This window comes from Nothobranchius furzeri, chromosome 7 (genome assembly GCF_043380555.1).
Source record: "Nothobranchius furzeri strain GRZ-AD chromosome 7, NfurGRZ-RIMD1, whole genome shotgun sequence".
NCBI classification, from domain to species: domain Eukaryota; kingdom Metazoa; phylum Chordata; class Actinopteri; order Cyprinodontiformes; family Nothobranchiidae; genus Nothobranchius; species Nothobranchius furzeri.
Window position 1 is genome coordinate 75,538,901 of NC_091747.1, and position 16,600 is coordinate 75,555,500.

General features: G+C 44.7%; 1 protein-coding gene across 7 annotated transcripts in view; it reads left to right on the forward strand.

Annotated features, from left to right (window-relative positions):
- grin2bb (glutamate receptor, ionotropic, N-methyl D-aspartate 2B, genome duplicate b) overlaps nucleotides 1–16,600 on the forward strand; it is a 222,365-nt gene that overhangs the window by 69,805 nt on the left and 135,960 nt on the right. For all 7 annotated transcript variants that reach the window (XM_070553751.1, XM_070553750.1, XM_070553746.1 and 4 more), the window contains one exon: nucleotides 1,323–2,009. In XM_070553751.1, coding sequence (XP_070409852.1) covers nucleotides 1,323–2,009 — 687 coding nt within the window. The remainder of the gene's footprint in view (nucleotides 1–1,322; nucleotides 2,010–16,600) is intronic.

Here is a 16,600-nt window from a genome sequence, read left to right on the forward strand (position 1 = left end):
GGGCTAACAAAAAGCCAACCCCAGCCCTCCGCCTCTCACCCGGAGCAACTCCAGCAAAGTAGAGTGTCCAACCCCTCTCCAGGTCTCGGGTTCCAGAGCCAATGCAATGTGTCGAGGTGAGTCCGACTATATCTAGCCGGTACCGCTCAACCTCTGCCACAAGCTCCGGCTCCTTACCCGCCAGCGAGGTGACGTTCCATGTCCCAAAAACTAGTTTTCTTGTCCGGGGATTGGACTGCCAAGGCTCCCGCCTTGGTCTGCCACCCGATTCGCATTGCACCGGACCCTTCATGTTCCTCCTGCGGGTGGTGGGTCCACAGTTGGACGAGCCCATGTATCCGGTTCGGGCTGGGCCCGGCCGGGCCCCATGGGCGAAAGCCCGGCCACCAGGCGCTCGCTCACGGGCCCCAACCCCAGGCCTGGCTCCAGGGTGGGACCCCGGTAACCTTCCGGGCCGGGTACTCCGACTCCGTTTTAACCGCCATGAAAGATCCTTCGAACCGTTCTTTGTCTCACCCTTCACCTAAGACCAATTTGTCATGGGAGACCCTACCAGGGGCACTAAGTGCCCCAGACAACATAGCTCCTAGGATCATTAGGGCACTCAAACTCCTCCACCACGATAAGGTGACGGTTCAAGGATATATATACTATATATAGTATATATACTATATATATATATATATATATATATATATATATATATATACTATATATATATATACTATACATTATATATATATATATATATATAGTATATATATATATATATATATAGTATATATATATATATATATATATATATATATATATATATATATATATATATATATTATATACTATATATATATATATATATATATATATATATATATATATATATATACTATATAAATATAAATAAATATATATATCTGTATATGTATATGTATATATATATACATATACATATGTATATATATATATATATATATATATACATATGTATATGTATATATATATATATATATATATATATATAACACCAAGGTCTGGATTACGTTGCTCCTCTAAAGGTGAACTGTAGTATCTGAGAACACTTCTGGAACTTTCTCTTTGTCTCGCATACGAAGCTGAACTCATCAAGTTGTGGTCTGTCACTCTTCCAACTGCTGCCTTTGAGTTTCAAACACACTCCGCTCCAGTCAGCTGTCAGAGTGGCTCAGGTATTCACGCCTGCTGGTATTTCCCTCATCCAAAGCTAAGAGCTGACTTTCTTCAAACAGACCTCCACCTGTGCAGCTGTGTAATTGTATTAATCGTCTTTTTTTCTTTCTCTCCAGGGACGGCATTTAAACTCCTCCAAAATGCTTGTCAGCCTCCACTCGTCTCCCCCCCATCTTCAGGACAAGCACTTGGTCTCCCCATCATCCACTCAGCAGTGTCTTCCTTCTTCAGATCAGCCGTCCCTTCATCCTCATCCCCAGCCTCGACTAACCCTGCCGTTCCTCTCCTTGTACTTCTCGCTGCTCCTCCTCTCTGTAGTCTTGTTGCCTGTTTGCGAGTCCAGAAGAGGTGGGGGCCAAGGATCTGGTCCTGGAGGTGCTCAAGGAGGCCAAGGAGGCCAGAGGGGAGGCAGCAGCCAAAGGATTCCCGTTATCCCTCCTCAGTACTCTCCTGGGTTACCCGTTCTCCCCAGCAATCCTAAACTCATCAACTCACTCAGCATTGCCGTCATCCTGGTGGGTAATTCTAGTGAAGTCACCGTGGGGGCAGGACTAGAGAAAGAGGACTTCCTCCACATCCCTTATCCTCCTAAAGTTGAGGTGGTCACCATGAACGAGACGGATCCAAAGAGCATCATCAACAGGATCTGTGCTCAGATGACGAGGAACATGCTGCAAGGCGTGGTGTTTGGCGACGACACGGATCAGGAGGCCATCGCTCAGATCCTGGATTTCATCTCTGCTCAGACGCACCTTCCCATTCTGGGCATCAGAGGAGGATCCTCCATGGTCATGGCTGCCAAGGTAGGAAGCTTTAGACTTAATTAAATCCTGTGGGAATTTAACTCCTAAACAAGGAACTACAGTCAGGACAGGAAGCTGCTGAAGAAAATTACTGACGGAATTTATTTCATTCCTATTTCAGACACATGCAGTGCGTTTACATGCAGCCAGTAACCCTTTTAAAACCCGAATATTTACAATAACCCGGTTCCGCAGGTCCATGTAAACGCCGCCAAAAACCCGGATATACTCATAACCGGGTTTTTAAAAACCCGGTTACTACACCTGGGGTAACCCTTTTCTAACCCGAATGTTTGGTCGTGTAAACGCATATCAGGATATCCCCATCAAAGCGTGTGTTCTGCGCATGCTCTGTTCGCAAGGAATCTTGGTCTTTTGAGTAGCGAGACGTCTTGTATGCGCCAGAACACCGGAAGTAAACAACAAGTTGGGAGCAAAATGGCGAGTCGCGGCACAGCACCACACTTTTGGAGTGACGAGGAAACTAAAGCGCAAACAAACGCGGTCGCTATATCTTCCGAACTGGGAAACATGTTGTTTTCACGGATACCGGAACAAGAAGAACAGGAAATGACGCATATTGTGTCTGGACGTAGTCCATACGTCCTGACGCTACCCCAACGTCCGCATTTAAATCGGGTTATGCAAGTTAAGGTTGGTTCATGCTTGACGCATCCGCGAGGTCCGCACGGCTCCGCGCGGAAAAGTTGCGTCATTTTGCGTCATTTTAACAACCACGCCCCTCCACCACGCCTCCACACGGCCCAGAATTTCCGCAACGCGCACCTCGGAAATTTTCTAACCACGCGGACGGACGGACGCGGAAAAACATGGCGGACCGGCAAGAACTAGTACGGCAGAGGTTCGTAAATACAGACATTTGTATGATTCAGCTCTCAGAGATCACCGCGATCAACACGTTGTTAATAATTCTTGGAGAGAAATAGCTCGCACTGTCAGAAAAGACGAGGAAGCTGTTAAAAATGCTGGAATGCCATGTTGTAAACAGTAATTTCTACTTCTACGATGGTGTAGTGTTGGATGCATGCCGTAGAGCTTCATGATGCCCCCTACAGTTTGGGAGAATATTGGCTCACCGCAGAGACAAGCCGCATGAACCATAAACGCTGCGAGTTGTGAAGCGCGTTCCATCCGCTAGCCGCATCACCGCGCGGAAAGTGAATGCGTCAAGCATAAACCAAGCTTTAGGGGTAACTTTCTATTTGTGCTTGTAAACGGGTTATTCTGATCAACTCAGAAACCCGAATACCGACCTTAACCCGATCATAACCCGGATGTTGGCTGCATGTAAACGTAGTCAGTTACTTTATATAGTTTATTTTATGAAGTCTTTCTGAAAACAGCAAACCTTTTCTCCTTCCCCTCATTCATTTTGATGGTGCACCAGCCTCCCTGTGCTTATTGTTGCTCCTGGTTCCATCACAGTTTCTACCCATCGATTCCTCCTGCTAATTCACATCACAACGGGTTTCCTGTCAAACGTCTACTCAACCTTGAAAGAACTCTCAGCGTGAAGCTAAAGACGCATCAAAGCCCTCTCTGTGGGGTTGTAATCTAAACCTGAGGTGTGAAATAGAATAACATTTAAAAGAAAACAACAGAAAACAAAAGTAAAACGCTGAATGTTATCCATTATAATAACATGATTTTCTTTTCCATTCTGCAGCAGCAAACATCAGAAATTGGTCTCATATAAAAGCTTCATCAGGAGACATTTGAGTTATCTCACGGGAAATCGTTCAGCTAAAGATTTAAACTCTTTAAATAAACTGTGAGACTTTGGAGACGTTCTAAGATGACAGAAATAGCTTTTGGTTTTGGCTTTGCTCGGACTAGCCGTTAGCTCATCAATCATGCATCAACAGAATCTGCTGCTAATTGAAAACATCCTATATTTAGCCTGGTCAGTGATCAGTGAACTCAAAAATCGTATTTCCTTCCTCAGTCCCTGAACTCACCATTCCTACGTAGCTGTAGCAACAATAGATCCTCCAAACCAGGGGCAGGGAACCCTGGTCCTGGAGAGCTGCTATCTAGGATGTTTTAGTTGTTTCCCTGCTTCAGCACTCACCTGTTTACCACGTCATCAGGCCTGTTAATCTCCTGCTGATTAAAATCAGGTGTGTTGAAGCATGGAAACCTCTAGCGACTCTCTGGGCCTGAGGTTTCCTACCCCTGCTCCAAACCAGATCTTTATCGTTCTAAGGCTATCTAACATGTGGTTTTACATAAATAAGGGTGATTCGTTGTTAAAAGTTCTTCTAGATAAATAAGAATTTGTCAAAATTTGCATCACAGCTGCAAGAATCAGATCGTTTCATGGAACAGAAACAACATTTCACCAAACGGGCGATGCAGCGAGCTAAACAGGAGAGGCTGTAACTATTTAAATCTTTGACATAGGAAAGGATTTTTCTTTTAGTTAAAATAAAATAAAACTTTATGAATCCAGGTTGCCTCTTAAATTCTGTATTGATGATTGCTGATCTGTGTTTGTGGCGCAGCCGCGCTCCACGCTGTAGAGGGTTTGATTATACCATTAGACATGTATTATTGTTGGAGGGTTTTCTGGGCAACACATCGGCTCAGAGGGCACAAACAAACAAATGTTTCCTCCACAGTTTTCTCCATCCAACAGCTCCATCTGATTAGATTTGGGTGGCCCATGCTGTGAAAATCTCTGTATTAATTAGGCAGTGAGTGCTTGAAATAATTGCAATCAAATATGTTTTTAAAAAAAATCATACGTGTGTCGCCACCATCCCAAAATTAGCATAATTCTACCAAATCGCCTGGTGAGAACAACAGCTTTGGTATTCAAACTGAGTTTTCTAATCTGGCCTACAGAGAGAACCTTTTAATCAGTGATAGATCAGCCTGAAGAAACGAAGCCAGTCCAGCTCCTTTTAGGCCCTGTCCCCACGTAGCCGGGGATCTGCCAAAACGTAGATATTTTTCTACGTGTTGGCCTGTCATCCACACCAAAACGGAGTTTTTTCACACGAAAACGGATCTTTTTAAAAACTCCGGCCAAAGTGAAGATCTGCGTTTTCTCCGTTTTGGGTGTCTGCGTGTGGACAGACAAAACCGGAGTTTTAAGGTCCGCAACGTCACTTTCCGCGACAAAAAATGCTGACATCACGTGTGCGACCTGTGTTTACACTAGCCGACAGCATGGATGCCCTCAGAGCTGCGCTTGCTTTATCAATTGTCCAAGCGCTTTTTGCTTGTTTGTTTTTGCAAGCGGAATTACTGCTCCTGGCGGAAGACCACAGACGAAGGACGAGGTTAAGAACGGGGGAAGTACTGCCGCCTACAGGTCTGGCATGTCCTTAACAACGTATTTATCCGGGTACGTGTGGACAGAGTTTCTTTTTAAAAACGAGGTGGTGTGGATACAAGTTTTTGGAGGGGCGGATATTCGTTTAAAAAAAAACCCGGCTACGTGTGGACTAGGCCTTAATATCTCCACTAAAACAGACCATCAGCACTCTGGAGGTCCACAAAAGACTTTTGTTCCTGTCGTCTACAAAAGATCGTTTCACACTAAAGAAGAAATCGGTGGACTAAGAACACGACAACAGGAAGGGATGTGGAAAAGAGCACGGATACAGAAGAGATGAAGGAGGAGAGAAGAGATTGAAGAGGGAAGGAGGAAGAGGAGTTTAATCACCACGTTTAAAGCTGACACAGTGACAGTGGGCGCAGACGGAGCGAGACTGAGGTGTAAGTGTAGCCGATACGCTAACAGACATGTAAATCCCCTCCACAGGGAAAACAACAGATAAGAGGAAGGCTTGTGCACGTCTCCTCCAGACATTATTTGATGTTTAACATTTTTACAGTGATTACTCTTCACTTGGCTCCCTCTTTCTAAGCCTTTATTCCTCCTTTTCTACAAATGTTCACTGTCACACACACACGCACATAACGAGGAGGTGAATGCAGTGGATGAAGTTGGCATGGCAACCACTTGCTTATACATTTCTCCCTACACACACAGCGTATGAAAGCGGTAAGAGAGAGGGAACATAAATCTTTCTTCTTTTTTCCTCTGAGAGCGACAGAAGCGGTGGCAGAAGAGAAAAGGTCGCGGTCATGAAGGGGCGAGTTTCAGAACAGATCAATGGGCAAATTAAAGCTACATAACAGGGATGGAGAAACAGGTAAAATGGATTCAAATAGGGAGGTGAGAGAGTGAGGAAGGTTCTGACTGGTGAGTTGGCTCTCGCTGTAGCGAACTAGTGATTTTTAGAGGCGTTGGAGACGTTGTAGCTGTTTCTGTGTTATTTATAGCTTTGGAGTCGCACAAGCTGTGAATAAATTCCAAGAACAGCATGAAGAAAAAGATCCTGCTTCGATTTGTAGAAAAGGGAAACAGATACTTCCATGCTCTTTATATTTCAGCAAGTGAGCAGCTCGCTGCAAAGATCTGCATCCAAGATACGGTTCGTGTTGAACAAGATTCTTTATTCCAACTAATCAGTTTACCGCCTTTCTTCCCCAAATCAGTGTTCTGGGTCTGAGGGGGGGTGATCCAGGCGTCATGACCACGGCACTCCTTCTCTTCCATCATAATTAGTTGGAATGTAGTAGAGAGCAGGGGCGGATTTAGGACTGAAGAAGATCCGGGGCTTAACACACACACACACACACACGTGACACGCACTAGTCAACATCTTATATGTCTTGTACCACATAATTTTTAATCTGAAGCTACATATTAAGCATATTCAGGGCAGAGTATTGTTCCTGTTAGTGTTTAGTGTGAGATGATAGTAAATATTCCCTTTCTTTCTCCAACAACTTTACCTGATAAGCTAACTTTAGGCAAACTAGCAGCACAACAAATATTTTCAAATAAGACTCACAAACCTGAGTCAACACCAGTCTCATCAAAGCTGGGGTTCTGTCGTTGTACTTTTGGTCTAAAAACGTCCTTATGTCCATCTTCACTCATGCGTTTCAGGCAGAGAGTGTAGAAGAAGCCGGCTGCTGAAGGGCTTCTTCTTCAGTGGTGGAGGCTCAGGCAGGCTGTATACAAACTACTGCCAGCTGCTCCCTCTCTGTTGGACTTTGGTACTGCATGTTACTTCCGCGATTTAGATCCGGGGCTTTTCATGAAACATCCGGGGCTTCAGCCCAAGTAGCCGGGCATAACGCCGCCCCTGGTAGAGAGAGTACAGTAGGAGAGAATTCCTACTCTTCTGCAAAGGAGCCTGACACTCATTCATGTTTTGTGCAAAAACTGTTTTGCATTCAAAAAAAGCGCAAATACACCATGACGCTCTGCGCAGTAAAAATCTTACTTGATTAACTTCAGCAGGGCACAACGATTATTCTGTCAAAATAGAATAGAGCGTCCTCTAAATGGAATGCAGCCATTACCAGAACACCTGCTTGACTTTAAAGGTGTGGAACACTTGTTTGTTAAATATATTAGCAGGGGTCTCTAGTAGGAATGAATGTCTTGTAAGTCATATTCTGGGAAAACAAAGCACTGGTGTACCAGTTTCAGGAACTAGAAGTGAGCCACATCAGTTGAGCTTAATGGCCTAATCCCAACACTCGCTCTTCCACACTTGTGCCTTTTAACTCATTCGCTGCCAGCGTTTCTCCCCGTTTTTACTCTTTTTTTAAGAGTCACAGAACGTTGCGCGCTAGGATTATGTTGACGCCAAAACAACCAAAACAAAGCGGAGACTCACCTCTTACATCAGGAAGAAGCTGTGTGTTTCGAGCGTTATCCGTTCTTTCATAATCCGCTGTTGAATTGTGATCGGCAGACGCTTTTCCGGTTCGCGCCTCACTTTTCTTACAGGAACAGCCCAAAACGATCTCCAAACACATGGATGTGTTGCTTCCTGATCATGTGATCTGTGACGTATGTGGATGAAGATCAGCTTCAGGGCTGAGATGTTTGTTCTCTCAGCGCGGGGGCTCATTTTGATGCTCAAACAGTAAAAAAATGCAAATGACGACTTTAGTCGTCAATGGTAGTGAATGAGTGGTGGACTGGTGCGAGTGCATAGGATGTCCCGATTATCAAATGCAGAGGTTGATCATGCCCCTTTTGCACCCTTGAGCCACTCTACACTCAAGTCCGCATTGATGCGGACACCAAGTACATCAAAGCAGGAGAATCTGGTTTCAATTCAGCTATGGTCAAAGGCCAGAGAGTGCCATTGGGTCTTTAGGAGTTTATGAAATGAGCAGATTTAATGTGGACAGGTAAGTTGCTCCAGGGGTTAGGGACAACAACCGAGAAATCAGCTTTTACTGTTTTTTACTTTTGAATAATCAAAGAAAAAGGCAGATTCTACTGGATAATTATTTGTCATGAAACAAAGCTGACCAAAGGAAGAACGTAGAAACATGAAAAAATACATAAAAACTGGTTTGAACTGACATTAAAACTCGGGGTTAGAGTTGGTTCTCTGGGATTTCAGTTTTAAAGCTTTATAAACGTGTCAGTAAAAAGGTTTAAAACCTCTGTGAGTCTGTTTTAATGACTGATGGAGAAGAAAAGTGTGATGGTGACCTCATAGGTAGAGCTGAGTGTGCAATGCAACACGAGGCCTAATCCCAGGATTATAATCTGTTAAAGTTAAAGTCCCATTAGTTGTCACACACACACAGGTGTGTGCGAAATTTGTTCTCCGCATTTGACCCATCCCATGGGGGAGCGGTGAGCTGCAGACACAGCAGCGCTCGGGAACTATTTGGTGGTTTAACCCCCCAATCCAACCCCTTGATGCTGAGTGTCAAGCAGGGAGGCATTGGGTCCCATTTTTTCAAAGTCTTTGGTATGACCCGACCAGGAATCGAACCCTGATCTCCCAGTCTCAGGGCGGACACTCTACCACTAGGCCACTGAGAAAGGTTTGTTGTCTATTTACCTGATCACTTTATGGTGGAATCTGCTGAAGAAGATGAGCTGGACTTTCAAAACAGCCAGTAAATAGAAAAACTACACTGAACCAGTCATGAACCATTTCCTGCTGTGATTCGGCCCCCTCATGGTGGGATTTCTCCCACTAAGAGGAAGATAAAATACTGTGTGTAAGAGGAGCAAACTGCCATTGTGGTCCTGAAGAGAAAGAGAAAAAAAACTCCTTTTCTGTGCACACATAGCTCTGCCTGTCACTGAAAACTGATTCACAGCTCTTTGATTGATCACCGCAATTATACACCCTCTCTGTCTTGAAATAGGCATCCTTTCAGAGATACTGTATGTGTGTGTGTGTGTGTGTGTGTGTGTGTGTGTGTGTGTGTGTGTGTGTGTGTGTGTGTGTGTGTGCATCCCGTTGGACAGACGTGATCTGGGAAGTGAATTATCTCACAGACCTGTTTGGCCACTTGAGTCTGACGGACGTCGGGCCAACTGCGCAGCGATAAGTAGGTCCGTGCCAATCTGTTGCAGCTGATGATTGTGTCTGAGCCAAGGGGACGCTCTGATTTTCCACCCTATTGTTCTCCATTTTAATTTCCCATTTATGAGTGCCCTCTTTTAATTCTGCAAGGTCCATGTACTTCATTATGCAACTTGCTGGTTTGTGTGGCGATAATGGACTCTGGTTGTAATGCCCGTCTTTGCTATTAGTTCCAGTCCCAAAAGACAAGGAAGCAGAGCAACAACCTGCAGCAATAAATTTCACGTATACACTCTAGAAATCATGCAGGAGTGATCTGATTGTTCAGGTTTCTTGTCTCTGTCACTCGTTTTGACACGGCTGCCCTCGCATCAGATGGGATTTGTTTCCAGGAAAATGTGCAGAATGTAATCGTGAGCTCGGGTCAGCTGTAAACCGTCTGAGGAGGAGATGTTTGGGGTTGGACATCAGAAAGATTCAAGTCATCTCCTGCAGAAGGGTAAACAGCAGGTGATGAAAATAAATAGTTTTGTCTATCTGTGGGTGGATGTTTGTTTAGTATTTAATACAACTGGATAGAGATTAATAAACACTGAGAAATGATTGACAGGATTACATACTGATTATCTTCACCTGATTCAAGATGGCCACCATTGGTAGTGGACCTTTGTCAACGCAAAAATTGCTTAAATTTAATCAGTTTTTCAGATGTTGAGCTAAAATTTCACATAGCTGAATTTCAGTCAGAGTACTTACACCACATATCAAGTTTGGCTAGAATGCTAGAACTGCATCACTCCTCAAAGTAAAGTAATCGTATTGCTTTGCTGTCTATGATGGCACCACTTACCATCCGTGCCAATCAAGTCTGAATACTTACCCATGATTTGGTGCATTATACTGTTGAATTCAGCAGCCCCAAATGCTGCAGCTAGGTCCGCACAATATGAGAAAAACATTCAGCTGCGATTATTCTAAATATAGTGATGACGATAATAAAACCTGTGGACAAAAGTGTTGGTATCCTTCGGTCAATGAAAGACAAACCCACGATGGTCACAGAAATAACTCGAATGTGACAAAAGAAATAATAAATACAAATTTTATGAAATGTAACCATTAAAATTCACAAATTACTTTTCAGCCATTCTTCAACAAATGCATTTAACCCTCCCATTGTCCTAATGGGTGTGACCCCGCGAGGAAAGTTGACCATTGAGCAGGGTTGATGGTTTATCCCTTGGGTCCATTTGGCAGGGGTAAGGAGTGAGCACCACCTCACCCCTGCCTTGTGGACCTCATGAGATAAACCATCAATCCTGCTCAATGGTCAACTTTCCTCGCGGGGTCACCCATGAAGACAGTGGGAGGGTTAAAAAAATAAAGTCCTGGAAGAGGCCTGGATAAAAATGATGGAACAACTAGAAAAGACTGAAAATAATGGGACTAAATGGACATGGTAATTGAAGGTGTGTCCACTAATTAGCATCACAGGTGTCTACAGTCTTGTAATCAGTCAGTGGGTCTATATATAGGGCTCCAGGTAGTCACTGTGTTGTTTGGTGACATGGTGTGTCTCACACTCGACATGGACCAGAGGAAGTGATGGAAAGAGTCGTCTCAGGAGATTAAAAAGACAATTATAGACAAGCATGTTGAAGGTAAAGGTTATAAGACCATCTCCAAGCAGCTAGATGTTCCTGTGGCTACAGTTGTACATATTATTCAGAAATTTAAGATCCATGGGACTGTAGCCAACCTCCCTGGACGTGGAAAACATCGGACCTTTCTAAAGTGGCCTTCTGAGAGCCATGACATCAATCCAATTGAACATCTTTGGAAGGAGTTGAAGCATGCTGTCTGGAAAAGGTGCCCTTCAAACCCGAGACAGCTGTAGCAGTTTGTTCATGTGGAGTGGGCCAAAATACCTGCTGAGAGGTGCAGAAGTCTCACTGACAGTTACAGGAATCATTTGATTGCAGTGATTGCCTCAAAAGGTTGTGCAACAAAATATAAATTAGGGGTACCATCATCTTTGTCCAGTTTGTTTTTTCAATAACATTGAAGCATGATTGAAATGTGTGCTTTTCTGATTTTCATTGGTTAAATTTTATAGAATTGTTACTTTTGTCAGATTAATGTTAATTCTGTGACGATTCATTGACCGAAGGGTACCAACAATTTTGTCTGTATTTAAAGACCAAGTACACAGTTTTTTTTAACACGTGTACTGTGATCTTTAGTATGAATGAATGCTTTGTGAGTCAATCTCTGTGGGGAAAAAGCTCTGGTGCTCCTGTTTCAGGAAATAGAAGTGAGCCAGAGGAGAGGTGAGCAGAAGACGGCAGGATTTGGGATCTTTTTTCCTGATATTCAGACATCTTGCCTCTGATAGGCTTAAATACAACTCCACCACTGACTTTCTTTGCTCTGCAACATTGATGTTGATGTTTTATCTCCACAAATAAAACCCTGAAGGAGTTCTGCAGTGTGGTGGAGTTGCTAATGCTAACATTTAGCTACTACTAGCTGAGACCCTTAGAGACAGTTGGAGAAGGTCGGTCATCCAGGAGGGGCTCGGAGTAGAACCGCTGCTCCTCCACATAGACACCAATTGGCACCAATTGTGGTGGCGTGGTTATCTAGTTAGGATGCCTCCTGGACACCTCCCTGGTGAGGTTTTCCAGGCACATCCAACCAGGAGGAGAACTAAATGAAGGATATCTCTTCCTGGCACTCGCAGAGTACAGACGCTTCTCTTTTCGCTCCCTTATCGTTTTTTCCCCAAGGCTCTTTGTCCTGTCTGCCCACAGAGCGCTTCTCTGCATTTCTTCTGAAAAACTCTATTTTAAACTATGGATTTGAGGAATTGGTCATTCAACGCGATTGATAAGATTTTTTCAACAATGAGAACGGAGCAGGGGGCTCCCACTTGCCCGCAGTGGACACATTCGGCAGGGTATATGCTGGATTCCTGGAGGGAATGGAATATCGTATGCCTCTCCCAGCTGTCCATTGAGGACGTCGAAGACGTGTGGAAATTTGGCCTGATGATCACTGGATTTCTCCTGATTGGAGTGGGAGGATATCTGGTTTTCTGGAAATTTGGGAAGACGGGAGCGATTGGAGGGCAACCCGCACCCACGGAAAGCACCGTCCGTGTGGAGACCTCACAGATTGTGACGTTACTCGAGGTGAATCATAAGCTGGACAATGTTCTAACTGCGATACCGGTATTAGTGCGCAAAATGGATGTCATCTCGGAGAGGGTCACCGGACGGTATGGACAGGTTTAAAAACCCAAATTGGCTTCACTGAAGGACTGGAAATGATCAGTTTAAAGACTGAAGGCAGAGAGGAAAATTGTCTCAGCCTGACCCAAACAAAGTCTTGTTATCCGAATCTGACACCAGAGCAGCCTCGAGATGCTAACAACAAACCCCCACGAAAGAATGCAAACAGATGCTGTGAAACCCCCCCCCCCCCCCCCCCCCCACACACACACACACACCCGCCTTTGGATTGGTGGACTTCAGCCTGGTGAGTTCATCAACCCGCAGGAGTCAATGTGCTCTGCGATTCTCCAGAGAACTCCCTCCCACCTGTGGCTACAGTGGCTGAGCGCCGTACATGGCTGCTCTCGCTGAGGAAACAGGATCCCAGCCCCCCCACCCCCCCACCCCGCCTTCATATTGGAGTATCTGTGTTGTGTCGTCTGAAGTCTGTTGCCTATCTGTCTGAGTTTTTTTTTTTTTTTGCAGAGCAAAGCTGCCCTCCTGGTGGGAGGGTAGCTGTGAAGTGCCTTTTTTCCCTCCTCCCGAATCAATTCCTCATGTAAGTCTCTTATCTCTATTAAGGTAGCGCGACTCAGGGTTGCGAATGACCACAGTCACCAATTCTTGTCATGTGTCTTGCCCTTGTCTGTCTGATCTCTGAATTGTGTGTACTGAAACTCTAATTTCCCTCTGGGATTAATTAAGTATCTTTGAATTGAATTGAAAGACCCAGAAGGACACGCTGGAGAGACTATGTCTCACCGCTGGCCAGGGAACGCCTTAGGATTCCCCGGGAGAGCTGGCCCTGCCCCCGCGCTCCGACCCTGGATAAGCAGTCTAAAACAGATGGATGGATGGCCGAAACATTAAATGATGATGTTAAATGAACAACAGGCTTTCCCAAAATGGTCCAAGGTAGCAGGGTCCATGAATGTTACATTTCAATGTGACGAAGATCTGGCTGGCCTTTCTCCGTCTATTACCTATTGGCGGCTAATGCAGGAAATGGGGTGGAAGATGATTTTCACGTTTGGCTTGCACAATAAACTTAGAGCTACCGATCGTTTTAGAAAATAACAAGTAAAAGACGTTTTTCAGTGACCATGTGTACAATAATGTTATCATTAACGTCAGAATTCCTGTTGCATTCAACAAGTCTCACGAATGTCCCTGATCTGGCCTGGCACACTGTGTTTATCAGATTACCAGTCATGACTGTCGACTCCAGCCTGTTGCAGCTCGCACCGTTCTGCTGTCTCTGACTGCACGCAAAAAGGAGACCAACAGAGATGCTGCAATATTAGTTAAAGTTGCAGTGTTGTTGAGTTAAATATTTAATGTCAGTGCAGTATCCTAGGAGCAGACCACTGAGGTTGTTTTCGCTGTGCTCCCAGGATGAGACACATTTCTCGTTGCAGCGTTACGTTCTCTGCCTTTGTGTCTCACCCTCTCCCACACAAGCACAGGGATCAAAGAAGCCAGGAAGGCTTGAAGACAAAGACTCTATGTTCTCCATTCTTTCCCCTAAATTTTATCCCTTTACCCCCTGAGTGCATCGGTCTCGCAAGTAAAAGCCGATCCTGAACGTGGCTCCGTAGTCTCTATCCCATGAGTTCAGGCTGCAGTCACACAATTCTTTTTTCTGATAAATTCCCACATTTTAATTGTGTCCTTCAAATGGACTCTTTCTTTTTTCTTTCTGAATTTTCTTTCACTGCCCCTCTCTCCTCATAATGAGTTGGTTTTATCAGCGGCGGAGCAGTGTGTGGACAGGATGAATACATTTAGAGATCACAGGAGACTTCTCTGCATTACACTCGGTTACAACAGGTTGTCAGAAGGCTTTAGGAGCCTCACTTGGCTTCTCTCTGCCGGCGCTAACTATCTTGCTTTTTTAAACATTCTAATTCATGAGGTCTAATTACCCTGCTAATCTTATTAAATAAGGTAAAGATGGGATGTGATTTAAGGGGAAGCAGATTAGCCTTTCATGACACCAAACGTTAGTCTGCCAGGGCGTTTCACATTCAGCTGATTAGGGAGGAATCTTGTTTAGACCCACTTGTGTGATGTGGTGTTTGCTAAAACAAGTATTGACTTGGACTTGGGAGTCCTGCAGTTTGCAGATGACACCGCTGTTGCTGATTTGATCTCCAACAATTACGAATCGATGTGTAAGTACAGAGGTGGAGGAGTTGCTGACTGGTGTGCAGCAAACAAGTGGATCATCAATGCAGCGAAGATTAGAGACGACCCCCACCTCATCATTGGACAGCAATAAGGTGTTGATCAGGTGAAAATTCAATTCAATTCAATTCAAGTTTATTTATATAGCGCCAAATCACGACAAGAGTCATCTCAAGGCACTTCACATAATAAACATTCCAATGTTTCCTATATAAGGAACCCAGCAAATTGACTAGTGTCAGTGACTTTACAGCAATCCTCATACTAAGCAAGCATAAAGCGACAGTGGAGAGGAAAACTCCCTTTTAACAGGAAGAAACCTCCAGAGAATCCCGGCTCAGTGTAAGCAGCCATCCTCCACGACTCACGCCGGGGACACACCAGCCGCGGAAGCGCCGCGAAAATAGGACCGCCTTCATTCGGCGCCCTTGTTAAGCTATTCTATAGACCACATGGGCTGCCGAAGCGCCGCGAATCGCCTCGCGCCGGCGCTCCAGCCCGCGCCGTGCAGCGATCATTTCGGCGTTGGCTCTATTTTTTTCGCGAGCCGCGGGTGAATCGCGTAAATTCTGGCAGGAAGTCAAACCTAGACATAAGAGGCAGGCCGGTAAAGTTAACAAAATAAAGCATTTCAAAATAAAAATTCCGCAATAGTCAAATGTGTTCGTAATCAGACACTGCAGAAAAACCACACAAACACACAAACACACACACACACACACACATCGAACTTGTGTGCGTGTGTGACCACGTGAAGGGGGGTGTGGTTTTGGGTGTCTTTTCACCGGAGCAAACAGGACAGAGAGGCAGAAAGTCTGAGGCAAGCAGTTAAAATGGATGACTTTAAATTAATTATGGAAGTTGAGAAACACAAGGAGCTGTACGACCCCCGAAAAACATGATTATTTACGTACCCATGTCGGAAGAAACTGCTAGGATACAGCTGCAGAATTGGAGCGGGTTCCAAGAGATTCAACTGGCAGAAACAACTCATAAATTTAAAGTTAAAGTCCCATTAGTTGTCACACACACAGGTGTGTGTGCGAAATTTATTCTCCGTATTTGACCCATCCCCTGGGGGAGCGCCGCGGTGAGCTGCAGACAAGCCGCGCTCATACTATAGGTTCACACACACACACACACACACACACACACACACACACACACACACACACACACACACACACACACACACACACACACACACACACACACACACAAAGACAAGTAATGTGTCTATAGTTATATTGTGATGTCTTAGTAAATATTCTATTTGGTGAGAGATAAACTTTATTGTATTTATCCTAGTGGATCTATAATTAAACAGATAAACTAGTATCAGCACATCCAACATCAAGACCTGCTGCTGCTGTGCATGAGCTTTTATGTAGCAAGGGCAGGTAGAAATAAAGAGCTAAATGAAGCATTCTGTTACAAGAGGCGCCTGAACAGTCCTGGTCTCAGTGCTGCTGTTGTTTTCACCCGTGTGGTGGAGAGCATCATGACGTCTTCTACGGTCTGGTATAGAAACTGTTGAGGCTGGAAGACATTTCATCTGCACAGAATTAGGATTTCCTGGATATAATCTGTTGCATCATGATGTGGTCATAAATGACACTGACAGGAGTGACACTGCCTAGCACAGGACCACCACCAGCAGGTGAAGCGTCTTGCCCGAGGACACGACTGACATAACAGCGGGAGGCTGGGTTCCAAGCCCACCGATTAGAGCAAA